Raw genomic sequence first — 24,901 nt, forward strand, 5'->3', positions numbered from 1 at the left:
CGGTTCGTGGCTGCGCTGCGGCCCTGCAGGTGTCGGGAGCCGCTCGCAGCTCCCGGGACGGCCGTACCGAGCCGCTCCTTCCTGCAGCACCTCCGGCTCCGGGCGCACCTCGCCGGGGACGCGGCCCCGCTGCCGCCCGCCCTCCAGGGATGCGCCATCCCCGAGCCGGGGGGAGGTTAAAAAAAGCCGCGTCTGCCATTTCCAGGCTGAGTTTCTATGGTGACGGTGCGGCGGAGGAGCAGAAATGCGGTGAGCGCTCTGAAATCGCTGCGGACACACGTGGGCTTTGCCCGGTGCTGCTGGCCGTGCCCTGCTGAGTTCGGGGCGGCTGTCAGCATCCATCAGCATCCATCAGCACCCCGCATAAAGCGGTTGTTTGCGGTGGGACGGGGAGGAATTCCAGCTGTGGAGGCGCTGATGGGACAAGGGGATGGTTTGAAACTGAGACAGGGCAGGTTGAGGTTGGATCTTAGGAGGAGGCTTTTCCCCCAGAGGGTGGTGACGCACTGAACAGGTTGCCCAAGGAGGCTGTGGATGCCCCATCCCTGCAGGCATTCAAGGCCGGGCTGGATGTGGCTCTGGGCAGCCTGGACTGCTGGTTGCTGACCCTGCACACAGCAGGGGTTGGAGCTGGATGAGCACTGTGGGCCGTTGCATGATTTGCCGTGCTGTGATTGTCCCAGAAGCCTTGTGTCCTTGGCCTTGTGTCCCCCCCCTCCCCAGGGTTGGGAGCAGATGATCTTCAGGGTCCCTTCTAACCAAAGCCGTGCTGTGATCCTTTGTGCACCGTGGTCTGGGCCAGGCGGTGCCTTCTGGAGAAAGGCTTTCCCTTCAGGTCGATACATTCTTACTGTGGGTGCTCCGAACCTGGGACACACACTGAGGTCTGTAAGAGGAGCTGCTGCTGTAACTGAGCTTCTTGCTTTTGTTCTGTGCTGAGCGAAAGGTTCAGTGCAGGTTTCCTTGGGGCACTCGTTAGGGTGGGAACATGATTGGCCATAATGAAGTTTGCTGATCCTGCGCAGTGTTGGTGTTGCTGAGGGCTGCCCGGCGCTTCCTGGGAGCTGCAGGAGGGCTGTGGGTCCGGGGCTGCAGCCCCCATCGCTCTGCAGTGCCTCAGAGCAGGGAGGGCGCACAGAATGGCTCGTGCTTTGCAAGGCCGGAGCCGAACGCATCGTCGGGCGATGGGAGGTGACGATGTGTGCGCCCCAGCGCTGCCCTCCTCCTCCTCAACCGTAGGGCCGTGCCTGCAGCCCGCTGCTCCTCCCTCCCTCCCTCTGGCCGCTCCCGCTCAGCTGACTGCCGGTGGGGCTGCGGGACTGGGAGGGAGCTCTTCCTCCTCCCGTGGGCAGAGCTGGCTCAGCCGTGGCACCACGCGGGGCTCGCTTCCTCTGCGCGGCACCTGCTTGTGGCTGCAGCCTCCGGTCCGCGTGGCGGTGCTGGCCTTGTTTGCAAGCCGTGCTTTTGTGCAGCATCTGCTGAAAGCGACCTGCCCGCCCGGCAGCCTCTGCTCACAGCGCAGCGAGCTCCGAGCATGGGCAGCTGCACAGGGCTGGCAGGTGCTGGTGGGAGCTGACACCGTGCTGACAGAGCTGGAAACGTGCTGCTGAGCATCTCCTGTGCTGTGTCTGGTAGGTGCTGTGTGTGTGTGTGTGCAGCAAGGCTGGGGCTGGAGCGGGCAGTGGGGTGCTGCTGCTGGAGGCGGATTTGCTGCTCTCAGCCCACAGCTGCACGCTGACAGCATTTGGCTTGAGAGCTTCTTGCTCCCAGCTTTGTGGTTCGCGTTTCTTTGTCCCACTTACTGCGTGTGATGGACTGAAGGGAACTGAGCTGCCTCACACAAAGAGCTGTGGGTTGAGGGCCCTGCAGCAGGTGATGGGTGTATTGCACAGCCCGAGTTCATGAGCAGGGCTGTGCTTCCTCCTGTGTCCCGCAGCACGAGGTCAGCACTGCTGGGCAGGAGCACTTCCTCAGGAAGCCCCTCGGTGCTCGGGGTGGCTGAGGGCTGCGGGTTCCTCCAGAGAAGGGAAGGGCTGGAGTGCAGCACTGCAGGGCACAGACCTCTGCTCACCTTTGCGTCTCTCCTGGAACAAGGGTTTGTTCAGGGAAAGCGGGGCTGGCATTGCACAACCAGCACTTGTGAAGCCTTCGCAATGCAGGAAGCGGAGGCGCAGCCTGAAATCTGAACCAGCCCCACATTAATGGGCTACAAGAGGTTTCGTGGCCTCCATCGGGGTGGGTGTTGTGCTTTGTGCTCCTGCTCTGTAACAAACGTGTCTCCCTGCCTGTGGCTGGGTAAAGGACCCCTATAGGGGCTGCAGAGTTGCCAGATGTGGCTCCCAGGGCTGTGCAGCAGCTTCCCTGAAATCCCCAGCAGTGACTGGAAGTGCTGGGGCAAAGCTGTGGGGCAGGAGCGTGCTTGCTGTCTCCTGCTGCGCCCACTGCAGTGTCCCATGTGTGACCAGGTTGTGTGACCAGGTTGTGTGACCACAACATCTCAGTGCTCACAGATTGCATTTCCAACCAGCAGCTCCCTCACTGCGTGTCCTTCCACTCAGGGTTGTGTGGACCAGGACTGGGCAGCACCAGGAACCACGGCGCCTCTGGCTCTTGAGGGCTCCTAATGACCCTTAAAGAGGGAACAGTGGAGTTGTTTTCCACTCTTGTGGGGCTGAGCCAGCTGTTGTGACATCAGGCTGGGAACGGGGACAGCCGCCCTCTGCCTGGCTGCTGGAGCACGGGATGTTGCTGGGTACATCTGGGTGCCACTGCTCTGCTCACTGGGGGTTTCATGTAGTGGCTCCTGCCTTGTGCAGGGCTGCAGGTGGGTGGGCAGAGAGAGATCTGTGGGGCTCAGCATCCTCTGCGCCCCCCCCCAAGCAGTGAGCCTGGGGCTGAGCAGCTTGCCAGGCTGTGGGGCCTCGTGATGGGGATGCTCAGGTCTGCAGCACGTTGATCACTGCTCCCTTCTCTCCACAGAGTCCTGCAAAGCGGCGGCGCCGTCGGATGGGAGGATGGTTGTTCTCAGGCAGTTTGGGCTGCTTCTCTGGAAGAACTACATCCTGCAGGTGGGCTGGCACGGCGCACCCAGGCACCCGGGCACTGCAAGTGTCACTGCAGCAGAAACTGCTGAGCATCTTGGTTCTTGTGCCTGCGTGTCAGGGAGGAACGAGCAGCCATTGCTGCTCCGTCCCCATCCCCTCCCATCCACACTTCACCACTGCCCTCACTTTTGTCAGGTGTAGCTTCACCTCCCATAGGCAGGACAGCCCACGTTGCCCACGTTGCCCTCCGGTGTGACAGTGGCTTTCTGAGCTGTCTCACAAACCCTCTGACACGCTCTGGAGGTGGCGATCGCTGTAAACCTGCTGTAAACCTGCTGTGACCTGGTTGGTTTTTCTCCATTTGTGCCATCCTCAGAAGCAGCTTTTAGGGCTGCGTGGGCTGCTTTAAACCAAACCATCCTGGCATCTGCTCCCATCCCAGCTTTGTGCTTGTCAGCTGGCTGTTGGAAGGGGCTTAGGGAGCTTAGGGCTCACTGCCCAGGTGCTGGCCACCCCCGATGGCACGGAGGGGCTGCAGACCCCGGAATGCCTTTGTTGTGCTCCTGGTGAAGGCGTGGAGCTCCACAGCCGTCAGCTGTGCTGTGAAGCTGAGTGCTGGGCCCTGGGATGAGGACACACCTTGCTCGGAGCTGGCAGGGGTGTGATTATGGATGAGTGTCCCCTTTGCCTCTGGAACACGGCGGTTTGGGTGACCTGTGCAGTAGCATGAGGCTGTGCTGCTAAACGTGTGCTCGCCGTTGAGGTCACAGAGTCAGGCAGCTGTTCTGGAGGCAATTCAAGGGGCTGTTAGAGGGTTAATTTGGTAGTAAATCAGCAGAAGGCAGCTGGTTTGCAAGAGCTGCATTATAAAACCATCAGACATCTGCAATGCTCTTTTATGAGCGTGGCCTTTGGAACACTCCCTTTTCCCAGCCAGCCCTGCTGCGGTGCTGGGCTGACCCTGTGCTCCTATTTGGGGCTGTGCCCCTCTCTCTGGCTTGGTGCCCAGCGGTCACTGATCCCTGCAGGATCGGTTGCCCATCAGGAGGTGCTGGGTGAGGAGCTGGATGCCCACCTTGCTCGTTGTTTTCCTCCCATCTGAAAAATGAAACCTTCCTCCACTCTGCAGAGAACCTGTGAGCTTGTGGCCCAACGTGCAGCACCAGGGGTGGTGTTTGCAGATCTGAAGGAGCTGCCTTGGAGCACAGCTTTGCAGTGGAGGCAGGGAGGAGAGGCAGCAAAGCAGCTGAGGTGGCCAAGTTGGGCAGATAACCCCTTTGGTGCTGCTTGTGCCTCTCATGCCCGTCGTGTCCCAGCTGTGGCAGACAGAGGTTGCGGTGCCCCTCGCTGTTGTCTGAGCAGGAGCTGCTTCTGCCCGCACACATGGTGCCAGGTTCCCACTGAGGCTCGCTGGCCGTGGGCACGTGTGAGGGAACATCAGGAGCTGCAGCTGCAGTGATTGAGGTTGGGCGAGGTGTATTGCCTGGGGTGCGGGCAGCTCGTGGTGCAGGAGGAAGCACAGGGGGTGCAGCTCCACCCAGTGTCTCATTTCCCCTCCAGTGTTTGAGCCAACTGGGCGCAGGGCTGGGCTGGGCTCCATCCCCCACACCATCCTGCACAGGGCTGAGCTCCCGGAGCAGTGCACTGCTGCCTGCCAGCAGCAAAGCCGGCAAAGCCATTTTAAGCCCACTTAAAATCACACAGAATCACACAGATGCTAAGTTACCACATGGGCTGAGCAGTAGAGCACATAGTGGAAAGCTTGCAGTGTCTGGGGGTGCTGGGTGCTGAGGAGTGGGACACAGCCGTGGAGTCACAGAGTAGTTGGGTTGGAAGGGAGCTGCTGTGGGCTGGCTGGCCCCACTGAGCTTCAGATTCAAGAAGTGTTCCGAGGTGTGCGTTGGTTTGGGGGATCTCCTTTCCCTTCTTCCAGTGTTGACGTTTATTTCCACTTATTGCCTCAGAAACGTCAGATTTTGGTCACCATCATAGAGATCTGCCTGCCGCTGCTGTTTGCTGCCATCCTGATTGCACTGCGGCACCGGGTGCACTCCGTCAGCCACCCCAATGCCACCATCTACCCGTCCCTGTCCGTGGATGAGCTGCCAGGCTTCTTCTACCGCCGGCACCCCAGCAACCCCTGGGAGCTGGCGTACGTCCCCTCCAACAGCAGCGCTGTGCAGGGCATCGCCAGGGCGGTGGAGAGAGCTTTACCCATCAGCATCCGAGGTGAGCAGGGCCGGGTGTGCGTTCCTTTTAGCACTGCTGGAGATGCTCAGGGGTTGCAGTGCCAAGGCAGCAGCAGCAATCTGAAGGATGAGCTGCCCAAAACGGAGCTGTGCCCAGCAGCCTGATCTTACAGGGAACAGTCTGGGTAAAAGAGCGTCCAAATGGGACTCATTTATGCCTCATCAGTCCGTCTTTCACCCTGAGAATGGGTGGGTTGGCTGGAAATTCTCTAATGAATTGTTATGTGGATACATCAAAGGACGGCAGAATGGTTGGGTTGGAAGGGCCCCCCCAGCCCTGCTGTGGGCTGTGCCCCCCCAGCTCAGCTGCCCAGTGCCCATCTGTGGCCACAGGCACCTTCAGGGATGGGCAGCCCAGCTCTGGGCAGCAGCGCATCACCTCACCGCCCTGTTAGTGAAGGATTTCCTCCTCATATCTCACCTAAATCTTCCCTCTTTCAGTTTAAAATCATTTCTTCCTGTCTCTGTCTGCTGGTGCTGCGGACGCTCTTTTCCAAGGGTGCATCAGTTTTGTCAGAGTATCACGGCAATGGTTTTATTTTTGTTTCACAAAAGCTGCAGCTCTGATTTCTGTCACTTCTTGTTACAGTTTCTATCTAGAAAATTATGGCCTTAAAATAGTTGAAGGTGGCTGTCAGTTCCTCACAGTGACGCATTTGGAAATTTCCTTGCCCAGAACATTTGAGCACTTCATGTTTCAAATAGAGGATAACATGGGGGTAACGTGAAAGGAAATCCACCAGCAGGGTTGTGGTCAGCACACCTGAGGGACAGGATGGCAGCCAGACAGACCTGGACAGGCTGAGCATCGGGCCCTGATGAGCCTTGTGAGGTTCAGTAAAGCCAAGTGCACGGTCTGCACCTGGACTGACCACTCCTATGGGACAGGCTGAGAGATGGGGATGTGCAGATGGAGAAGAAAAGGCCGTGAGGACTGAGAGCCCCTTGTCAGTATCTAAAGGGGAGCTATAGGATAGAAGGGAACAGACTCTTTATCAGGGTCTGTGGTGACAGAATAAGAGGATATGGTTTCAAGCTTAAAGAGGGGAAATTTAGGTTGCGTGTAAGGAAAAGGTCTTTTGCAGTGAGGGTGGTGAGGCGTGGGAACATGTCGTCCCATGATGTGGTGGCTGCCCCATCCCTGGAGACTTTCAAGGCCAGGCTGGATCAGGACTTGGTCATCCTGGTCTATCTGTGGTGTCCATGTGCACTGCAGGGAGTTGGACTAGGTGGCCTTTAAAGGTCCCTTCCAGCACTAAGGACTCTATGGTTCTGCCCCTGGGGATGGCAGGACTCCCCACCTCCCACATTTGGGACATTCCAGCTCTGTCTGGGCTGTCCCTCCTGCCCGGCATCGCAGCTGGGAGCACAGCACTGCTTTGCTCTGTGCCCACGCACACCCTGCTCACAGCTCCCCTGCCCCACAGCCCAGGGTTTCTCCTCGGAGCGAGAGTTTGAGGAATACATCCGTCGGGACAACCGCTCGGGCAGCGTGCTGGCTGCTGTCATCTTCAAACACCACTTCGGCCACAGCACAGACCCACTGCCCCTCCAGGTGAGCAGTGCAAGGTGCTCTGCATGCAGCCCTCCCAGCAGCTCACGGTGGCCGCTCTGGGGATGGTACCCCGGGTTGTGCCTCCGTGGTCAACCTGACGCAGCCGTCGCTGTTGTGGCAGGTGGACTATGAGCTGCGCTTCAAGTACAGCCCCAGGAACGCACCACGGAGCGAGCAGACGGGGCTGAACCCCAACCTGGACCGGGACTGGCACACCAGCTACCTCTTCCCACTCTTCCAGCTGCCCGGGCCCCGTGAGGCCAAGTTTGCAGATGGCGGGACACCAGGTAGGGCTGCTGGAGGCGTTGGGGTGATGCTCTTCTCTCGTTTTGAGTGCGTTTTGGATGGGAAAAGAGTCCAAGCTATCTAGGATTTCTCATGTTATTTAAAGACTTCAGCTCTGTGGTTTGGGCACAGCTTTTTAATGCAAGCCAAGCCTCAGGCTGAGCAGGAAGCAGCAGCGCCTTGCAGGAACTGGCACTGGTTCCAGGCGAGCCCAGCTCTCAGTTCTGGGAGCTTCATCTGTGGCTTCATTTTAAGCAGCAGAAATCCCAAACAAAAGCATGGCAGTTAAAAAGCAAAAAGTCTTTCACTGCTTTCTAATGCACAAAACGTTTAAGCCAAACGTGCCAGTAATGGGCTGTGTTCTCCCTCACCAAAATATATCCCCAAAAAGGACCGTGTGTGAGCTCAGCTCAGTGGTGGTGATGGTGACTGATGATGACCAGCAATCTGTGTCCTAAGGGAAACAAAACCATGCAGAAAGGTTGCAGTTTATCTTGAGGTTTCCTGCTGCCTGCCTTGAAATGATGGATACTGAGGATTTCAATTGCTCTGGGATGGTTGTGCTGTGATAGTGACGTTGGTTTTGCTTTTCTTACAAGCTCTTCTTACATTTCCTGCTCCTCTTCCCCAGAAGTCCCTCCCATAACAGCTGCCTCTCTTCCAAAGGGGCTGTGCTGTTCTCTGCTTCCCAGGAACACGTGCCTGTTTGTATTCCCTGCACCTGTTTGTGTTCCCTGCGTTGTTGCCTTGCAGGTTACATCCGGGAGGGCTTCCTGGCAGTGCAGCATGCCGTGGATCGAGCCATCATGCAGTATCACGCCAACAGCTCTGCCAGCAGCCTGCTGGAGAACGTCACTGTGGTGGTGCAGCGCTTCCCCTACCCGTCCTACGTCAACGACCTCTTTGTCCTCGCCATCCAGAACCAGCTCCCACTGCTGCTCATGCTCAGCTTCACCTACACCTCGCTCAACATTGTCCGTGCCGTCGTGCATGAGAAGGAGAAGAAGCTGAAGGTAATGTTGTCAGGGCTGCTCACCTCCGGGGTGATGGGCCAGGGAGCAGCAGCTCTCACTGCTGTTGCTGCAGGTACTTTGCACACTGAGCACCTCGGCTGCTCACCCCTTAAATGAACCAGGCAATGACAGAATCCCTGTTGGCAGCACATGGAGGTGGGCAGGCGCGCTGGCAGTGGGTTAGCAAAGCCCTGCAGGAATGTTGCTAATCCTGCTGCCAGGAGCAGTTGGCCAAACTGCGGGCAGCAGGGCGGCTTGGCAAGGAGTAGCTCTGGTCGGAGCAGGAGTTCAGTGTGTGGGAAGCAGGGCTTTGGCCTTTTAAATTTAGAAACCCGTGGTTTTGTGCTGTGGTGTGTGGGCAGCGGGGAGCTCAGTTGATGCAGTGGTCATGGCAGCCGGGTGAGGTCGTCCTGCCCTCTGTCCCACTGCCTGCAGCCCTGCCAGCCCCTCCTGCTGCTGCTTTGGGTTCAGCTCAGCCCCTGAGTACTGCTCCAGTGAGAGTCTCCACCTCCCCATGCTGTGCCTGTGCCCCCCAACCTGGGAAGTGTGGGTACAGCCGTGGATGACAGTGTGACCTCCCTGCAGGAGTACATGCACATGATGGGCCTCAGCAACTGGTTGCACTGGAGCGCCTGGTTCCTCATGTTCTTCCTCTTCCTGCTGGTGTCTGTGTTCTTTGTCACCGTGCTCTTCTGTGTCAAGGTGAGTGTGTTTCCTCAGGCCAGAAGCTCTGTGCTGGTGGGGAACGAGGGCAGCAGGGCTCCTTTGTCACAGATGGGTCTGTAGCAGTGACTCAGGCCTCAGAGCCTGGAGCTGTTGGGTGGACAGAGCCTGGGCACTGCAGAGGGCACCTGGGAGCCATTTCAGTCACTCACAGCTTCAGGGGAGTCAACTGATAACCCTGCACCCAAAGCTGCCTTTGCCAGCAGCTCCTCCCCCAGGAGCAGCAGACGTGTCCCCACTGCTGAGCACTACATCCTCAGGGGACTCGGGCTCCCCTCGCTGTGCACCCATGGCACAGGAAGCATGAGGTGACTGTCCAGGTGCAGAGCAGTGTCCTCATAGACCCTGCATGGGGACAGCCCTTATTTCCTCCCTCTGGACTGTTCTAAGAGGGCCTGGGTGTTCCTACCTGCCCCTACATCTGTCTTAAACCTTGGAGGCCATCAGGCCTGGGATGCCCCTGTGTGCCTGCAGCCATGGCCGGCTTTGCCAGATGTAGAGGTAGCTGCTTTTTCTCTCTAGGTGAGTGAACAAGGAGCTGTGCTCACCAGCAGTGACCCCACGCTGGTGTTCACCTTCCTCGCCATCTTCTCCATCTCCTCCATCTCCTTCAACTTCATGGTGAGCACCTTCTTCTCCAGAGGTGAGTCCTCCCTGCCTGCCTCCTTGCTGGGCTGGGTGTGCCAACCATGCCATCCCAGGAGCTGTGCTATAAAACTGTGCATTAATGTGGCTGCTGGGGATACTGGGAGGACAGTGGTGCATCCAAAGCAGGACTGGCTCCAGCAAATGTTCCTTCCTGCTCTTCTCTGTGCTCACAGCAAATGTTGCAGCTGCTGCTGGAGGCTTCCTGTACTTCTTCTCCTACATCCCCTATTTCTTCATCGCACCTCGCTACGATCTGATGTCCCACAGCCAGAAGTTGGCATCCTGCCTCATCTCCAACGTGGCCATGGCCATGGGAGCACAGCTCATAGGCATGTTTGAAGGAAAAGGTGAGCGTGAGAGCCTCTGTCCCAGGGTGGGATCCAGGTGGGTGGTGTGAGGGGCAGGAGGAAGTTTGGCAGAGACAGAGCAAGAGCGGGAGAGGCAATTGCTGGGTGCTCTGCAGCTCTCAGCAGCACCAGGGCTCTGCCCTGCATCCGGCAGTCATGAAAGGGTGTCTGGGCTATTGCCAGTCGCTTTGATGGCAAAGTTAATTTTCTTCTAAGGGATGCTAATTAATTGCATTTCCTCCTTTCCAATGTTCAGGTTGGTTTTTTGTTGTTGTTTTTCTTTAATTTCTGTGCCAATAAGAATTTGCTGTTTGCTCCAGCAGTGTTTTTGCAGAACAGTGTCACTGAAAGGGGCCTGCAGGGACGGAGGGGCAGTGACTGCAGATGAGATGGTTTCTCCCAGGGCAGTTGCAGGGGGTGTGATGAAAGATGTGCAAGGAATGGGATGGGAATCAAGATTTTAGTGCGCTTCTGCTCCTCTTTTTTTCTCTGCGTGTATGAAATGGATGCTGTGGGGCCATGAGTGTGCCTTTCATCACGGAGCAGGGGGTGCTGTCTTACAGCTCTGGGAATGCACGCTGCTCTGCTCCATCCTCTCGGGGATGAACGAGCACCCTCAGCAGAGGTGAGCGGTATGATCCCTGTTTCCCTGCAGGGACTGGCATTCAGTGGAGGGACCTCATGAAACCTGTCAGCGTGGATGACAACTTCACCTTGGCACAAGTCCTGGGGATGCTGCTCCTGGACTCGGTGCTCTATGGCCTGGTGGCCTGGTATGTGGAGGCTGTTTTCCCAGGAGAGTACGGCGTGCCGCAGCCCTGGTACTTCTTCCTGACGGTGAGCACTGCTTACACACTCCTCCCAGCAGGACTTGTGGCATGTTTTGGTGATGTTCCCTGCTTTTGGCCTATGCAGCAGATCAGACTGAAGTGAAACAGTGACACTGTTGGCTTCCAAAATTGATGTGCCTGCCATGCATCCTCATTGAAGGATGATGCAGGCAAGCTTTTGACTATGAAGTATGTCTTGCAGGTCTTCTTGGCTTTAAATCTTTGTCCTGGCACTTATTCACATGCATGGTGTTGCTACCAGTGTCTCCATGCCTCCAACATGAGAGAAAAGCATTAGCTCCTTCTCCCAGCATTAGAGAGAAGCCTGGGATGGGAGTCAGCAGGTGGTCACTTGGGATTGCCCTGAGCAGTGAGGTCTGGCTGGGTCTGTGCCCCGAGCCATCCCCAGCAGTCACAGGGGTGGGATATGGCTTTAGGGCAAAGCTGGTCACCCATCAGCTGTGCTGCTGTCACTGCCGGCCTGGTGCCATCATCAGGTCTGATGGTGTCATCCTCAGCCTGTCACTGTTGTGTGACAGAATCTCCTGAGCCTGTGACAGCAACACTTCTGATCATATAAGCACTGGGAGGCTTTTCCATGGTTTCATTTCCCTTCTGTAGCATGACCCGTGCAGAGCTCTTGGTGAGCAGGAACGCAGCCGTCTGCCAAAAGCCCCCATGGGCTGGAAGGCAGTCAAACCATGATGCAGCTCAGTGCTGCCCTGTGCTGGGCACATCGGTGTGCTGGCCCTCAGGTGCTTGGCTTTCATTCTTAGAAAACCAGGTCCAGGAGGGTGAGGCTGCAGCACTGGACTATAGCCCACTTGTGTTGCAGCATGCAGGGGTCGTTGGAATGGCTGTTTGTTGCATTTGCTCCTCAGGCTTTTCTGGGCGGGATGCTTCTCCCTGAGCGATTTTATTTCTTGCTGCCATGTTGACCTTTGCTGTGGAAATGAAGACAGGGAAAAGCCACAGGGAGAGGCAGCCAGGGGATGGCGGCAGGGCAGGAGGAGCAGCTCTGTCCTCTGATTGCTCTGCCTGCACTGCTCAGTGTCTGATGGGCCAGGAAAAGCAGCCCTGCAGGGAGGCACCTGTGTGAGAGAGCAGTGGGGAATGGGTTGGTGTGGGCCTGTGCCTGAGGGTCTGTCTGTCTTCTCCTGCCAGCCCTCATATTGGTGTGGGCAGCCCAGGACTGTCATTGGAAAAGAGAAGGAGGAGGAGGAGGACCCTGAGAAAGCCCTGAAGAGCCAATACATTGAGGAGGAGCCTGCTGACCTCGTGTCGGGGATCAAAATCAAACACCTTTCCAAGGTATTACCTTCACAGCACAAGCACTAGGGCAGGTTTGGTCCTGTGCCTCCCAGTGCTATCTCTGCATTAGAGCAGCTCTTGGCCACATGGCTTCTGAAAGAAGCACAGCTCAGGTCTTTTTCTGCTACAGTTTTTCAAGCAGCCTTGCAGCAACCTGGGCTTATAGCATGCCTTGATCCTTGCTCTGGAAAGCTGTGGGAACACTGCAGCCTAGCTCTGTAGTGCTGGAGTGTTGTGGTCCAGGCAGAGCAGCCCCAGGCTGTCGTGTGCTCCCCCACACAGCAGTGCTGCTCACTGCATCCTGTCACTGGTTTTCTGAAAGCTGCCACCTGCAGGGAGAGCTTCCCACCATTTGCTGCCCTCTGCTCCTCAGACCCTGTAGTGTGGGTGGGGGCCTTCCCCAGAGCTAGCATCTTTTAGCTGTGGGCTGAAGTTCAGTACCCACAAGGGGGTGATGTCTGCACTGAGCCTGCTGGACGCTGCTGTCTAATGCCAACCCCAGTGATTATCATGGCCGTGCACTGCCTGGAGGTGCAGAGGGAGAAGATCTCACAGCACTCGCTGTGAGCACAGCATCAACTTGTGAATGTGATCTCTACAGGTCTTCAAAGTGGGAAACAAGACAAAAGAGGCAGTGAAGGACTTGACAGTTAACATGTATGAAGGGCAGATCACCGTCCTGCTGGGACACAACGGTGCTGGGAAGACCACCACTCTGTCCATGCTCACAGGTAGGAGCTGGGTCCTGCTGGTGGGGCTGGCATGTGGCGGGGGCAGCTGCAGGGCTGGTGGCGTTCCTGTGGGAGCAGAGCTGTGCCTCATCTCTCAGACTGGGGAAGGGTTTTGTTCTTCCCTGCTGCACCCTGGGCTCACCCAGCTGTCAGATGGGGATGGTGGAGTTTTCAGAGCTGTGTTGCTGCCAAGGGAGAGATGGAGGGAGCTGAGGGGTCAGCCCCTGGCTGTCCACTGGGACAGGGCCTGCTCAGGTCACAGGCATTCTGACTCCTCTGCATCCTGGCTGACTGGCCAACCTGCCTGATGGAGCAGCACAAGCTCATGGGTCGCTCCTCCCAGGTCTGTACTCCCCAACGAGTGGGCAGGCGTACATCAACGGCTACGAGATCTCGCAGGACATGGTTCTGATCCGCCGGAGCCTGGGGCTGTGTCCGCAGCACGATGTGCTCTTCGACAACATGACAGTGGAGGAGCATCTCCACTTCTATGCAGGGGTGAGCCTGATGCTGGGGGCACTGCCTGGCACTGCGTGCAAAGCTGGTGGGTTGGGTGGGCAGTGTGGGGTTCACTGCGTGGCACCGTGCACTGCTCACGGCTCTGTCATCATGCAGGCTGGGGGTGATGCCCAGAGGGTGGGCAGAGGCCATCTCTGTACTGCCTTGCCTTTCCTGTCTGGATGCAGGAGGGTGTGGGGTGGGGGCTGTAGTGGGGTTCGGCAGTCGGTGGCTGATGAGGTGGGAAGGGTCTTTGCTGGGGATGCTTGCCACTGTGAGTGTATTTAATATCTTTCCCCTTGTGTGGCAGCTGAAGGGATACCCAGCCTCCAAGTGTCCTGAGGAGATCAACCATATCCTGCGGATCCTCAACCTGGAGGATAAGCGGCACTCGCTGACCAAGGCTCTCTCTGGTGGCATGAAGCGCAAGCTGTCCATTGGCATCGCCCTCATTGGGGACTCCAAGGTAAGCAGCTGCTGTGGGATTCACTGAGGATCCTTCTCACCATGAAAGGAGGCAGATCTGAGACCTATTTACCCAAAGCTCCAGAGCAGCTGTGCTGCCTGGATACCCCCCCAGACAAGACCACTGCATGCACATCAGGAGCTCAGGGCTCCTGGATCCAGGGTTACCCCCCCTAGCCCTGCTGTGCCTCTTTTGACCTGTGCCCACCTCTGATGTGCAGGTGGTGATGCTGGATGAGCCAACATCAGGGATGGATCCAGCTTCTCGCAGGGCCACCTGGGACCTCCTCCAGCAGCAGAGGAGCAACCGCACCATCCTGCTGACCACACACTTCATGGATGAGGCCGACTTGCTGGGGGACCGCATTGCTATCATGGCCAAGGGCGAGCTGCAGTGCTGCGGCTCCTCCCTCTTCCTCAAACGTAAATATGGTAAGGAAAGCACAGGCAGGCTGTGCTAGAGTTCCTGCCCTCCCCTTCATGCTGTTGTGCCTGTTTGGAGGCTGAAGCCCATGCTCACTCCTCACAGCCGCATAGCTAGTTGCTCAGAGCTGGCTGGTGCTGCAAAAGGCTTTGCTTTGTACTTGCCCTCAGCCCTTCTCACTTCCTTTTGCAGGGAGCCTGCAGCCCATGCAAAGCCAGCAAGGCCCTGTGGTGCTCAGCAGCCCCTCTGTGCTCCAGCACCACAGAGCCATGGCTGGCTCAGGCTGTGCTGTGATTTACACTCCTTTCCCATCTCTTCCCAGGGGCAGGGTACCACATGGTGATGGTGAAGGAGCCGTACTGTAACCTGGGGGAGATCTCCCGTCTCATCTGTCACTATGTGCCCAACGCCACCATGGAGAGCAATGCCGGGGCAGAGCTGTCCTTCATCCTGCCCAAAGAGAGCACTCACAGGTAACAGCATCATCTGCCCTCCCTCCATGCATGGATCCCCCTACACACACTGGGGACCAGCTGCTATAATCGTGGGCTAGCTGGGAATGGGAGCTGCTCTTCATATCTTGGAAGGTGCAGGGAGATGCGGGAGGGTACAGCTGCAGTGCTGGTCCTGGAAAAGGGGCTTTGGTTCCTCCTTTCTCCACAGTCCTCTCTTGAGTCTGTTGATGTGTTGCTGCCTTGCCAGCATGCCTGCCATGCAGTGACAGTATGGGATGGGGTGTGGGAGGCTGGGAGCAACAAGTCTCTGGGCAGGATGGTGTGATAAGGGTGGCTGAGGCTAACTGTGCAAAAGCAGCAGCAGAAAATAGAGCCTGAAAGCTGCTCCTGAGGAAAGAAGAGGACTCAGTGCTGCAGGAGCAGAGCATTGTAAGATCCCTCATCTGCTCACCTCTGACTGCACTGAAATCCAGGGCCTGGGAATACAGGATGCCACGTTGTTCAGCTTTGTCTGCTGTCCATTAAGCCATCATTCTGGTGGCCCCAAGCTGTGAAGCTCTGCCTGGTGGGGCTGACCTCACGCCAGCAGAAAGAGCAAGCAGTAAAACCTGACACCTCGCTTGTCCTTGCAGGTTTGAGGCCCTGTTCACAGAGCTGGAGCTGAAGCGGGAGGAGCTGGGCATCGCCAGCTATGGGGCTTCAGTCACCACCATGGAGGAAGTGTTTCTGAGGTGAGGGGCTGATGGCTCGATGGCAGCAGGGACCTGGGCTGTGGTTCAGCTGGTGAGAGGAGCAGCATGCATGTGGGGAGGAGCTGCGTCCTCCATCTCAGGGTCAGTCCTTGGGAGTAGTGCTCAGGATGCCTTCAGGGCTGGCAGCACAACCTGTGTGCTTTAGTCATCTTCTGCAAGAGATTTCCTGAGGGGTGCAGGCCTGGGGCCAGGGCAGTGTGTGGGCTGGGGTCTGTGAGTGGTGTTGGGACTTTCCATCAGCTGTCCTGTGGCACAGTTCCTGCGTATATCACTGTCAGTGTGTCCAACACAGCTCCCCAAGTGTGGGTGCACTCTGGGCTGGAAACATGAAGTCCAGATGTCAGTGTGAAGTCCCACTAAGCTGCTCTTCTGACTTTTCCCTGCGAAAACAAACATGAGTTTTCTCAACCCCTGGTGCAGGGTTGGGAAGCTGGTGGACTCCAGCATGGACATCCAGGCCATCCAGCTGCCTGCTCTGCAGTACCAGCACGAGCGGCGCTCCAACGACTGGGCCATGGATGACTCCAGCAGCCTGAGTGGGATGACAGACATGACAGATGACAGCGGGGCACTCATTACAGAGGACTGCTCCAGCATCAAGCTCAACACCGGGGTGAGTCTGGGGTGTCAGTGCTGCAGGAATGGCACCTCTGGGATCTCTGCACTGGTTTTGCTGGACGGAGCCTGCCTGTGGCCAGTCTGATGCTGTGTAACTTGGAAGTTGTGAGCGTAGGATTGAACTCAGAAACTTCAGTGCACGTTGTTTTAAGAGTTCCTTGGGGCGGGTCTCCGTTATCCTTTTTATGTTAATCCTCCACTCTGTAGAGATGCCTTGTTTTGAAGATATCCAGATGATTCCTGCTCATTTATCACCCGCTGTTGCTAAATCCCTTGGTGCTTCCAGCAGGGAGATGAGAAAAACAGTCTTCATTCCCTCGCTGGGCCTTTCATGGCCTGCTGCCTACATGCCTGTGATAAGTTGCCTTGTCCTTCTCAAGGGCATATCTGCAACCGGAAAGAGAGAAAGATCTTTTTGGTTTAAAAAGCAAAGAAGGTGCTTGCTTGCATGGGCTGGGTGTTTCAGCCTGGCTGCTCTGGCACGTAGCTGCGCCGCACCAACCCCATTTGTGAACCTCCAGCACTGAGCTGACCTGCTGCACTGAAGCGAGCAACTGCCCTGCTCGCTGCCTTGCTGCAAGCAGGTGGTGGGGCAGGCTGATGGAAGAGAAGAGGACGGGGAGGGGGCTTTGGAGCCACGTCCTCCAGGAGCCACACAGGACGATGGCTGCCCACGGTGGCAGGGCAGGCACTGACCCGACTTCTCCCCTCCCAGTTCTACCTGTGCTGCCAGCAGTTCTACGCCATGTTCATGAAGCGAGCCATGTACAGCTGGCGCAACTGGAAGATGGTGGCAGCGCAGTTCCTCGTGCCTCTCATCTTCACCGCCTTTGCCCTCATCGTGGCCAAGACCTTCCCAGGGCCCAGGGACTCCTCCATGCTGAGGCTGACGCTGGAGCCCTACGGCCAGACCATCGTGCCTTTCTCTGTCCCAGCTGCCTCAGGTCTGCCGCAGAAGCTGGCAGAGCAGTACGTGGAGCTGCTGGATGCTCAGCGCCAGTCACCACTGGAGGTGCCAGGTGAGGCTTTGCAGAGCACCTGGCTGATGCTCAGTGGCACTTCTCCTGCCAGGGCTGGGTCCCATCTGACATACCCTGTGGTATCATCTCCTGCACCGGGGGTACCACAGCTGGCGCCTGCCCCTCTTCCCTGGGCAGAGCTGTGCTCTCTGTAGCACTGTGTTTGTGGCCACCATTAGGGCTGGTGCTGCTGGGGTTTTCTCCAGTTGGCCTCAATCATCTGCCATTGCCTGGAGCCCCTTTGTAACAGCCATGGTGTTCTGCAGGTGGCCTGGAGGAATACCTCATCTCGAGAGCGTCCGAGGAGGGGGGGGCCTTCAATGAGCACTACATCACTGCCGCCTCCTTCGAAGGAGCTGGCAACCACACGGTGGTCACTGCACTGTTCAACAACCAAGCCTACCACTCTCCAGCCACCGCCCTCATGCTGGCTGACAATGCTGTCTTCAGGGTGCTGATGGGCCCCAACGCCTCCATCACAGTCACCAACTACCCTCAGCCCCGCAACATCACCGAGAAGGCCAAGGACCAGCTCATGGAGTACGTCTGTTTGCCTGGTGCTCGCATTCCTGCTAGGGCTCACAACTTGCATTTGGTACAAATGACTTGGTTGTGCTGGTGGAAGACTCAGACAAGAGCTTCTCAGAACCCAGCATAGCTGTGATTGTGCTCTGGAGGTCAGGATAGCAAAGCTATGTGACTGACCGACCTGCCTTAGGCCTTGGCAGCTCATAGCCCAACATGCACATCTTAGTGGCTGGGGGTTCCCCTTTAGAAGCTCACAGCCCATGACCCCTTCCCTGCAGGGCTCAGAGCTGCTGGGCAGCACAGGGGCTGTGTCTGTGCATCCCATGGAGCCTTGCATCCAAGGCTTGGGCCTCATGTCTTCCAGAGGGATGATGTGTGGGACCTGGCAGTGGCAGGGTGGTGTGCTGGGACAGTACAGGTGTGTTGCCTGCATATAGCCTCAGCGTTGGTCTGTCACACTGTTTGTGTTCTAACCACTGCTGCTGCTCCCCTGCAGAGGCCAGACCGGGTTTGCCATCGCCATCAACTTGCTGTACGGCATGGCCTCGCTCGCCAGCACCTTTGCTCTCCTGCTGGTCAGTGAGCGAGCCATCAAGGCCAAGCATGTCCAGTTTGTCAGTGGTGTCTACGTGGTCAACTTCTGGCTGTCTGCCCTGCTCTGGGACATCATCAACTTCCTCATTCCGTGTGCTCTGATGCTGGTAAGTCACCTCTGACAGCCTAATCCCTCCTGCCACAGGAGGTGGGATGACATTGCTTGCTCTTGAGACAAACACAGGCTCTCCTCACATTGCTGCACCCCAGGTGATATTCCAAGCCTTTGATGTGCAAGCCTTCACCCAAGACAGCCACCTCGTCGATGTGATGTTGATCTTCCTCCTTTATGGCTGGGCCATCATCCCCCTCATGTACCTCCTCAGCTTCTTCTTTTCAGTGGCAGCCACAGCCTACACCCGTCTCACCATCTTCAACATCCTCTCGGGCACGGCCACCTTCCTTGCTGTCACCATCATGAGCATCCCAGGTGGGTCAGTGCCCTCCCTGCCCAGCCCACCAAGAAGCCGCAGCCCCTGAAGGGACATTGTCACACTTAGATCCTGGGGCTGTCCCATGCACCAGAAAAACCTGAACAGCCCCTTCTCACCAGTTAAGCGTGACAAAATGTGCTGGTTCTCTTTCTGATATATCAGGGTCTTTCTCTAAATCTGATCTGTTGATCCTCTTTCAGAGCTGGGCTTGGTGGACCTCTCCAGAACTCTGGATAAAGTCTTTCTCACCTTACCCAATTACTGCTTGGGTCAGTGCATCAGTGACTTCTACCAGAACTATGAGTTCATTCAGTTCTGCACCTCTTCTGTTGAAGCCATCTTCATATGCAAGGCATTCAGTGAGTCCCCGGATCACATGTCCCTGCTGCCCATCCCTTCTCCTCCTCTGCAGCCACACTGGGCTCCCTGTGGGGTGGGTGGGAAGCTGGAGGTGTTGGAAAGGCTGGTGTGGGGCCAGCAGGGCTGGGGCTTTGGCATTCCCTACCAGGGCTTGGGTAGGAGATGCTCACCTGAATAGGTGGCTGTGGTGTCACAGGGCCTCTAACCCAGCCTGGGCAGTAATTCCAGATGGCATTTTAAAGTAGAAGGAACACTTGATAGTGTACAATTGTAATTATACAAAGGTAAAGTAGATGGGTAGCCAGAGGTTATGTAGGAAAGATTCACCGATGTTGAAGCTCATGGTCAAGATGCTCACCTATGTTAAGGCTTGCTGTAGAACCTCCACGCAGGAGCAATCTCCAGAAAGAGATCCTGCCTTAGTGGTGCTCAGCCCTTAAAAGGGATCTAGGAGAGGTGGCATCGAGCTCCACCCCTTCCAGGAGCACAGCTGAATTACCTTCACCTGTGCTCACCCAACACTGACCCATCACTTACCTGAGATGGTTAATCAGAGGTTCAGGCTGTGATTAACAGTTTCCCATACAGATAGTGACAGAGCAAACTAGTTAAGGAATCTTTTTTCTTACTACCGATTTGGAGGAAGACGTGAAATAAGGAAGGTTTCATAGAGCTGCCAAAGAAACCCGGTCATGGTCGTGATAGATCTCCTGTCTCTTCTTTGTGTCTCCACTGAGCATCTTCTTGGGGTCAGGACCTGAATCCTCTAGGGGGAAGTGCTGGAAAGAGCTGTGGGCAGGGATCCCAGTGTGGGTTGGGGTGGAACTGGGGCTGGCACAACTCCCAGCTTTCTCTGGAGCTCTTCTCCCTGGAGTGGAGATTGATCCAAACTTGACTTCGTTCCAACCCTGCTCAGATATCAGCTATCAGGTGAACTACTTTTCCTGGGAGTCACCTGGGATCGGACGATACCTGACCTCCTTGACCGTCCAGGGTTTCTCCTTCCTCTTCCTCCTCTTCCTCATTGAGACAAACCTTCTCTGGAGACTGAAAACTTTGGTCTGTGGCATCTGCAGGCGACGGAAATGGGTGAGCTGAAGCTTGTGGGAGGTAGCAACGTGGGGCAGGTCCTGTGGGATGTGTGGGAGGGCAGAGAGAACAGGGGCTGTCCCCATTGAGAGGGGGCTGATGGAACAAGTGACCCCTTGCTGAGCTGGGAGTGCCTGTCTGGAAGATGCTGCTCATCCCACAGCAGCAAGGTGACAGTGATTTTCCACCCTGTGTTCAGGTGGCACTGCTGAACAGTGTGTCTGTGCTGCCTGAGGACCGGGATGTGGCAGATGAGAGAAAGAAGGTTCTGGAGTCGCCACCAGAGCTGCTGTCATCACTGAGCAGCCCTCTGGTCATCAAGGAGCTCACTAAGGTGAGGAGCATGTGGCCCTTCTGGAGCACCGTGCTGTGAGCACAGCCTGCTGGCCTTGCTGTGCCCTCAGATGCCTTGCATGTGATGTGACCAGCATTGCTCACACCTTGCTGTCCCCAGGTCTATGACAGCCGGGAATCCCTGCTGGCAGTGGACAGGATCTCTTTGGCAGTCAGCAAAGGGGAATGCTTTGGCCTTCTTGGCTTCAATGGAGCGGGCAAAACCACCACGTTCAAGATGCTGACGGGCGATGAGAGCATCACGTCAGGGGATGCCTTTGTGGATGGCCACAGCATTCTGGCCAACATCAAGAAGGTACTGAGGGCTGCGGGGGCTGCACGTGGTGTCCTGCATCTGCCTGGGCTGGGCCCCTTGTGAGTGCCCCCAGGGAGGGAACACTGCAGGTACCAGCGGCAATGCTGTGCACCAGGGATGTGATGTTCTGATCTGGCCTGGCTTTCCCTGTTAATCTGGTCACATGAAAGCAGTGCAGTGGAGAAGGGACTAGCAGATATGAAACAAAGGGGAACCAAACCTTGTGAGGGTGGCAAAGCCTTTGTTAAAACTATTTAGCATTCTAAATGGATATGTGAGCTGGTGCTCACGGTCAGGTGGTGGTGTCCCCACAAGCAAGAGAGGTTTCCAGACCCCTGACAGCTCTCCTTGCTGAAAATTGCCCAGTCCCTTTGGCAAGACCAGAGATGAGTCACAAACGCATGTGTATTGGTTATTAATATACAGATGGTAACAAATGTACAGAAGGTATAAGTAAATATAAGTAAAGGAAAACTCACCAATGGTGGTGCCTTGGCTGAAGAAGCTGGGGCAGTCCTCACTGGTGAGTGATCTCCAAGAGATGCTGCTTCAGTGGGAGTCAGCCCTTAAATGAGGTCTCAGAGGGGATGGAGTCGAGCTCCACCCCTCCCGGGAGCACAGCTCCATCACTCTCACCTGTGCTCCCACAGCTGACCCCATACTTGCCTCAGCTGATTAATCAGAGGTTCAGGCTGTGATTACCAATCTCCCATACAGCATGGATCAGGGTTTTGATTCAATCCCTGGGTGCATGCATCTCTGTCAGCCCTGGGCACCCTGTGGTGTTGAGCCCATAGCAAAGCCCCATGGGTTCCAGGGCCTCTCCCCAGAGCTCTCCTTGCAGACCTGCTGCTGAGCCAACCCCTCAGCTTCCTCTTGCCCCCAGGTGCAGCAGCGGATCGGCTACTGCCCGCAGTTTGATGCCCTGCTGGACCACATGACGGGCCGTGAGACACTCAGCATGTATGCCCGGCTGCGGGGCATCCCCGAGCGCTACATCGGCAGCTGCGTGGAGAACATGCTGAGGGGGCTGCTCCTGGAGCCCCACGCTGACAAGCTGGTCAGGACCTACAGGTGAGAGGAGGCTCCAGGGGGTGAAAGCTCCCCCCAGCCGGGAGATTCTGCCGTGCCGGGCTTTCCCATGCTCAGTGCCCCCCCTGCTCCCCCACAGTGGTGGTAACAAGCGGAAGCTGAGCGCTGGCATCGCCCTCATTGGTGGCCCCCCCCGTCATCTTCCTGGATGAGCCCTCCACCGGCATGGACCCCGTGGCCCGGCGTCTGCTCTGGGACGCAGTGACTCGGACGCGGGAGTGTGGCAAATCCATCATCTTCACCTCCCACAGGTGAGTGTCCCAGCTGTGCCCGGCCCCAGAGCTGGTCAGTTGGAGATGGGGGTCCTGCTGCCCCCACCCCGCTGAGCGATTATTCCCTCCCATCTCACAGCATGGAGGAGTGCGAGGCGCTGTGCACACGGCTGGCCATCATGGTGAACGGGCAGTTCAAATGCCTGGGCAGCCCTCAGCACCTGAAGAGCAAGTTTGGCAGCGGCTACACCTTGCTGGCCAAAACGCGGACTGACGAGGAGGGCGAGCTGCAGGCCTTCAAGGCCTTCGTGGAGAAGACTTTCCCAGGTACCCTGAGCTGCTAGGCGGGGTGTGTACAGGAGCTTCCCCCATTTCCCAGCTCACAGCCCTCTCTCTGCTGGTCTCTCGCAGGCAGTGTCCTGAAGCACGAGCACCAGGGCATGGTGCACTACCATTTGACCAACAAGAACCTCAGCTGGGCGCAGGTAAGGGATGCTGCAGCACATCTGATACCTTTGCAGGAGAAGTGGGGGGGAGGAGGGGGAGTGACCACTTTCCTGCATGTCCCAAAGGCTCAGTGTCAGCAGGGTGATGGGAGGGCTGTGTTTGCTTGTCGCATCCTTCCCAACCCATATCTCCCTGCTGGGAAGCACGGTGCTGGTTCTGGGTGGGCACAGACTCACCTGAGCCTGCAGGGTCTGAGCCTTGCTGCTCCCTGCTGGACCCCAGCCCAGGGGACGTGTGGTTCTTAATGGAGCTGGATACTCTGCCCTGTGGTCTCCATGGGGAGAGCTTGGCTTCCACGCTGGCAGTAACTGATGCTGCTGCGCCATCCCCTGCAGGTCTTTGGGGCCTTGGAGAAAGCCAAAGAGAAGTATCGCTTAGAAGACTATTCGGTTAGCCAGATATCCCTGGAGCAAGTCTTCATGAGCTTCACTCGCTTCCAACACTACACAGAGGACAGAGGGAAGTGAGCAAAAGCCCTTCACGTCCTCCTTCACGGACTGGCCCCGCCGCCTATACATAGTATATATAGAGACAGTAATTTATATATCAGCGTGTGTCTTAAATAATGTATAAATGTAAGAAAATTTTCACTGGGGAGGGGGGGGAGAGGATGGAGTCGTACCTCCTGCTATTGGGAGCACAGGGCTGCGTGTGCATCACCTGCCAGCACAGTGCACACGTACGTGTAAATGAGTGTGTGCGTCTGACACGTCCACCCACGTTTGTCCCCATCTGTGGCAAAAAGAAAAGCCCTCAAAGCAGGGGAAGGGGTGGCTGGGTGCTGGTGGGTGCTGCAGGCTGTGCCGGAGCCTCATGTCCCCGTGTCCCCCTGCCCTGCCCCACATCACGCACAGTGGGAAGCGGCTCCGTGGTCTCCGCACGCGTGTCAAGTTGTGTTCTGTGAGGTGGTTTGCTTGTGGTTTATCAGGATGCTGTGCGATAGCTTAGATCCAGAACGTTGGCTGGGTTCGTGGGGATGCCCTGTGCCAGGGGGAGGGGATGCAAAACCCCCATCCCAGCCTTAATGGCATGGAGATGGCAAGAAGGGAAGCTGGCACGAGCAGCGTGTGCTGATTGTTCCCTTGGCACCAAACCCCCCCCGGTGCCATCGTGCCTGGCTCTGTGACAAAAGGGAACCTCAGGAGCTCCTCTTGTCCCCAGTGCTCAGCAGTAGGGCCAGAGGGAGCCTGGCACAGCCCTGCTGTGCTGGGGGAGGCTGTGCTAATGGAGCAGTGCCCAGCAGTGATGAATCACACCCCGGGGCTCCATGTGTGGGCAGCGATGGGTTGGAGGTGCAGCGTGCCGGCTGGGCACTGCATCCATTAATAAGTAGAAACAGCAGCACTGCCCTGCAGCATGTTCTGCAGCTCTCTGGCTGCAGCACAGCCCGTGCCCACTTTGCTCCCTGTCCGTCCCCCTGCTGCCCTGGCTGTGCACAGTGCCCAGAGGCAGCACCCAGCATTTATTTTCAGTGTCTCCCAGCGTTTGCGTTGCTTTTCTGTTTGTTTGTTTTCCATACGTGTCGGTTGATTCTCATCTGTCTCTGACTGGTCCCTGTGTCACCTGCGGGCAGCTCCCTGCGGCTGCTCCGCCATCAATGCAGAGCTATTTGCACTATAGTACTACACACAATTGCACATACGAAATGAATTGATATTTATGGCAGGGGGTGCTGATTCCCTCCCTGTGATCGCATTGTCGGGGGGGTTGGGGTGTCCTTTGGGTTGGGTTTTTGTTCTGTTCCTGTAACTGAATCATCCTTTCCTGTTCCATTTTTTTCCCCCTCTGCCTAATGTTGTTGTTTAAAAGTAACGCTGGTGCATCGTGTTACTAAGAGTTTCCCCGGCTCTTCACGAGGTGTGTGGTTATTAGCAAGCAGCCAGCAGGGGAACGCTGCCCCTGGGAGCCCCTGGCCACAGAGCTGGGCCTGCTGCAAGCATCCCTGTGCCGTGGGGGGTGATGTGGGACAGCAGTGCAAGGAAAGCAATGCTGCTTTCTCTTGGGTCCACCGGGAAGGCTGAGACCCCTCTGTACAGGGCAAGGGCGGGATGCAGCGGGGCTGCTGGGACCTTGCCTTGCACAAGGGCAGCGGTGGGAAAGCAGGAGCAAGGGGGCTGTATGGGCTTCTGGGAGGTTCTGCCTTGGGTGCAGCACCTGGTACACCGACCCTGCATACTGCAGTGGCATCCCGGTGCCCCTCCTGGCTGTAGCACCAGCCTGCACTGGGGCACAGTCACCATGTGGCATCGCTGTTGCCACCTGTTATGGTCCCCATCCTGCCCCTCCTGCAGCACCATCTGAGAAGCCTGAGAAGGGGCTGTGGCTGCTGTGCTGGGCTGCAGCACAGTTGTTGTTCCCACCACGAGAATAAAGCTTTCCTTTTTTTTCCAGCGGCTGTTTTCTGGCCTCCTTCACATTCAGTGAGCGGCTTCCTACCCTGCAAGGCTCGGTCTGGGTAGGGCCTGATAG

General features: G+C 56.9%; 1 protein-coding gene across 1 annotated transcript; it reads left to right on the forward strand.

Moving 5' to 3' along the window:
* Positions 1-232: 232 nt before the first annotated feature.
* ABCA3 (ATP binding cassette subfamily A member 3) lies at positions 233-24,822 on the forward strand. The gene is given in 32 exon segments (XM_072348891.1): positions 233-249; positions 2,980-3,068; positions 5,009-5,273; positions 6,721-6,848; positions 6,970-7,135; positions 7,887-8,146; positions 8,732-8,848; positions 9,392-9,512; positions 9,691-9,864; positions 10,520-10,701; positions 11,859-12,005; positions 12,607-12,736; positions 13,080-13,234; positions 13,545-13,700; positions 13,921-14,131; positions 14,446-14,596; positions 15,211-15,309; positions 15,751-15,943; positions 16,664-16,967; positions 17,234-17,507; positions 17,992-18,196; positions 18,300-18,519; positions 18,724-18,882; positions 19,800-19,972; positions 20,172-20,306; positions 20,427-20,621; positions 21,508-21,695; positions 21,793-21,838; positions 21,840-21,964; positions 22,065-22,252; positions 22,337-22,410; positions 22,768-24,822. Coding segments are annotated over 31 exon segments (5,127 nt in total). The 5' UTR covers positions 233-249; positions 2,980-3,014; the 3' UTR covers positions 22,900-24,822.
* The last annotated feature ends 79 nt before the right edge of the window (positions 24,823-24,901 follow it).

This window comes from Excalfactoria chinensis, chromosome 14 (assembly GCF_039878825.1).
Source record: "Excalfactoria chinensis isolate bCotChi1 chromosome 14, bCotChi1.hap2, whole genome shotgun sequence".
Lineage (NCBI taxonomy): Eukaryota > Metazoa > Chordata > Aves > Galliformes > Phasianidae > Excalfactoria > Excalfactoria chinensis.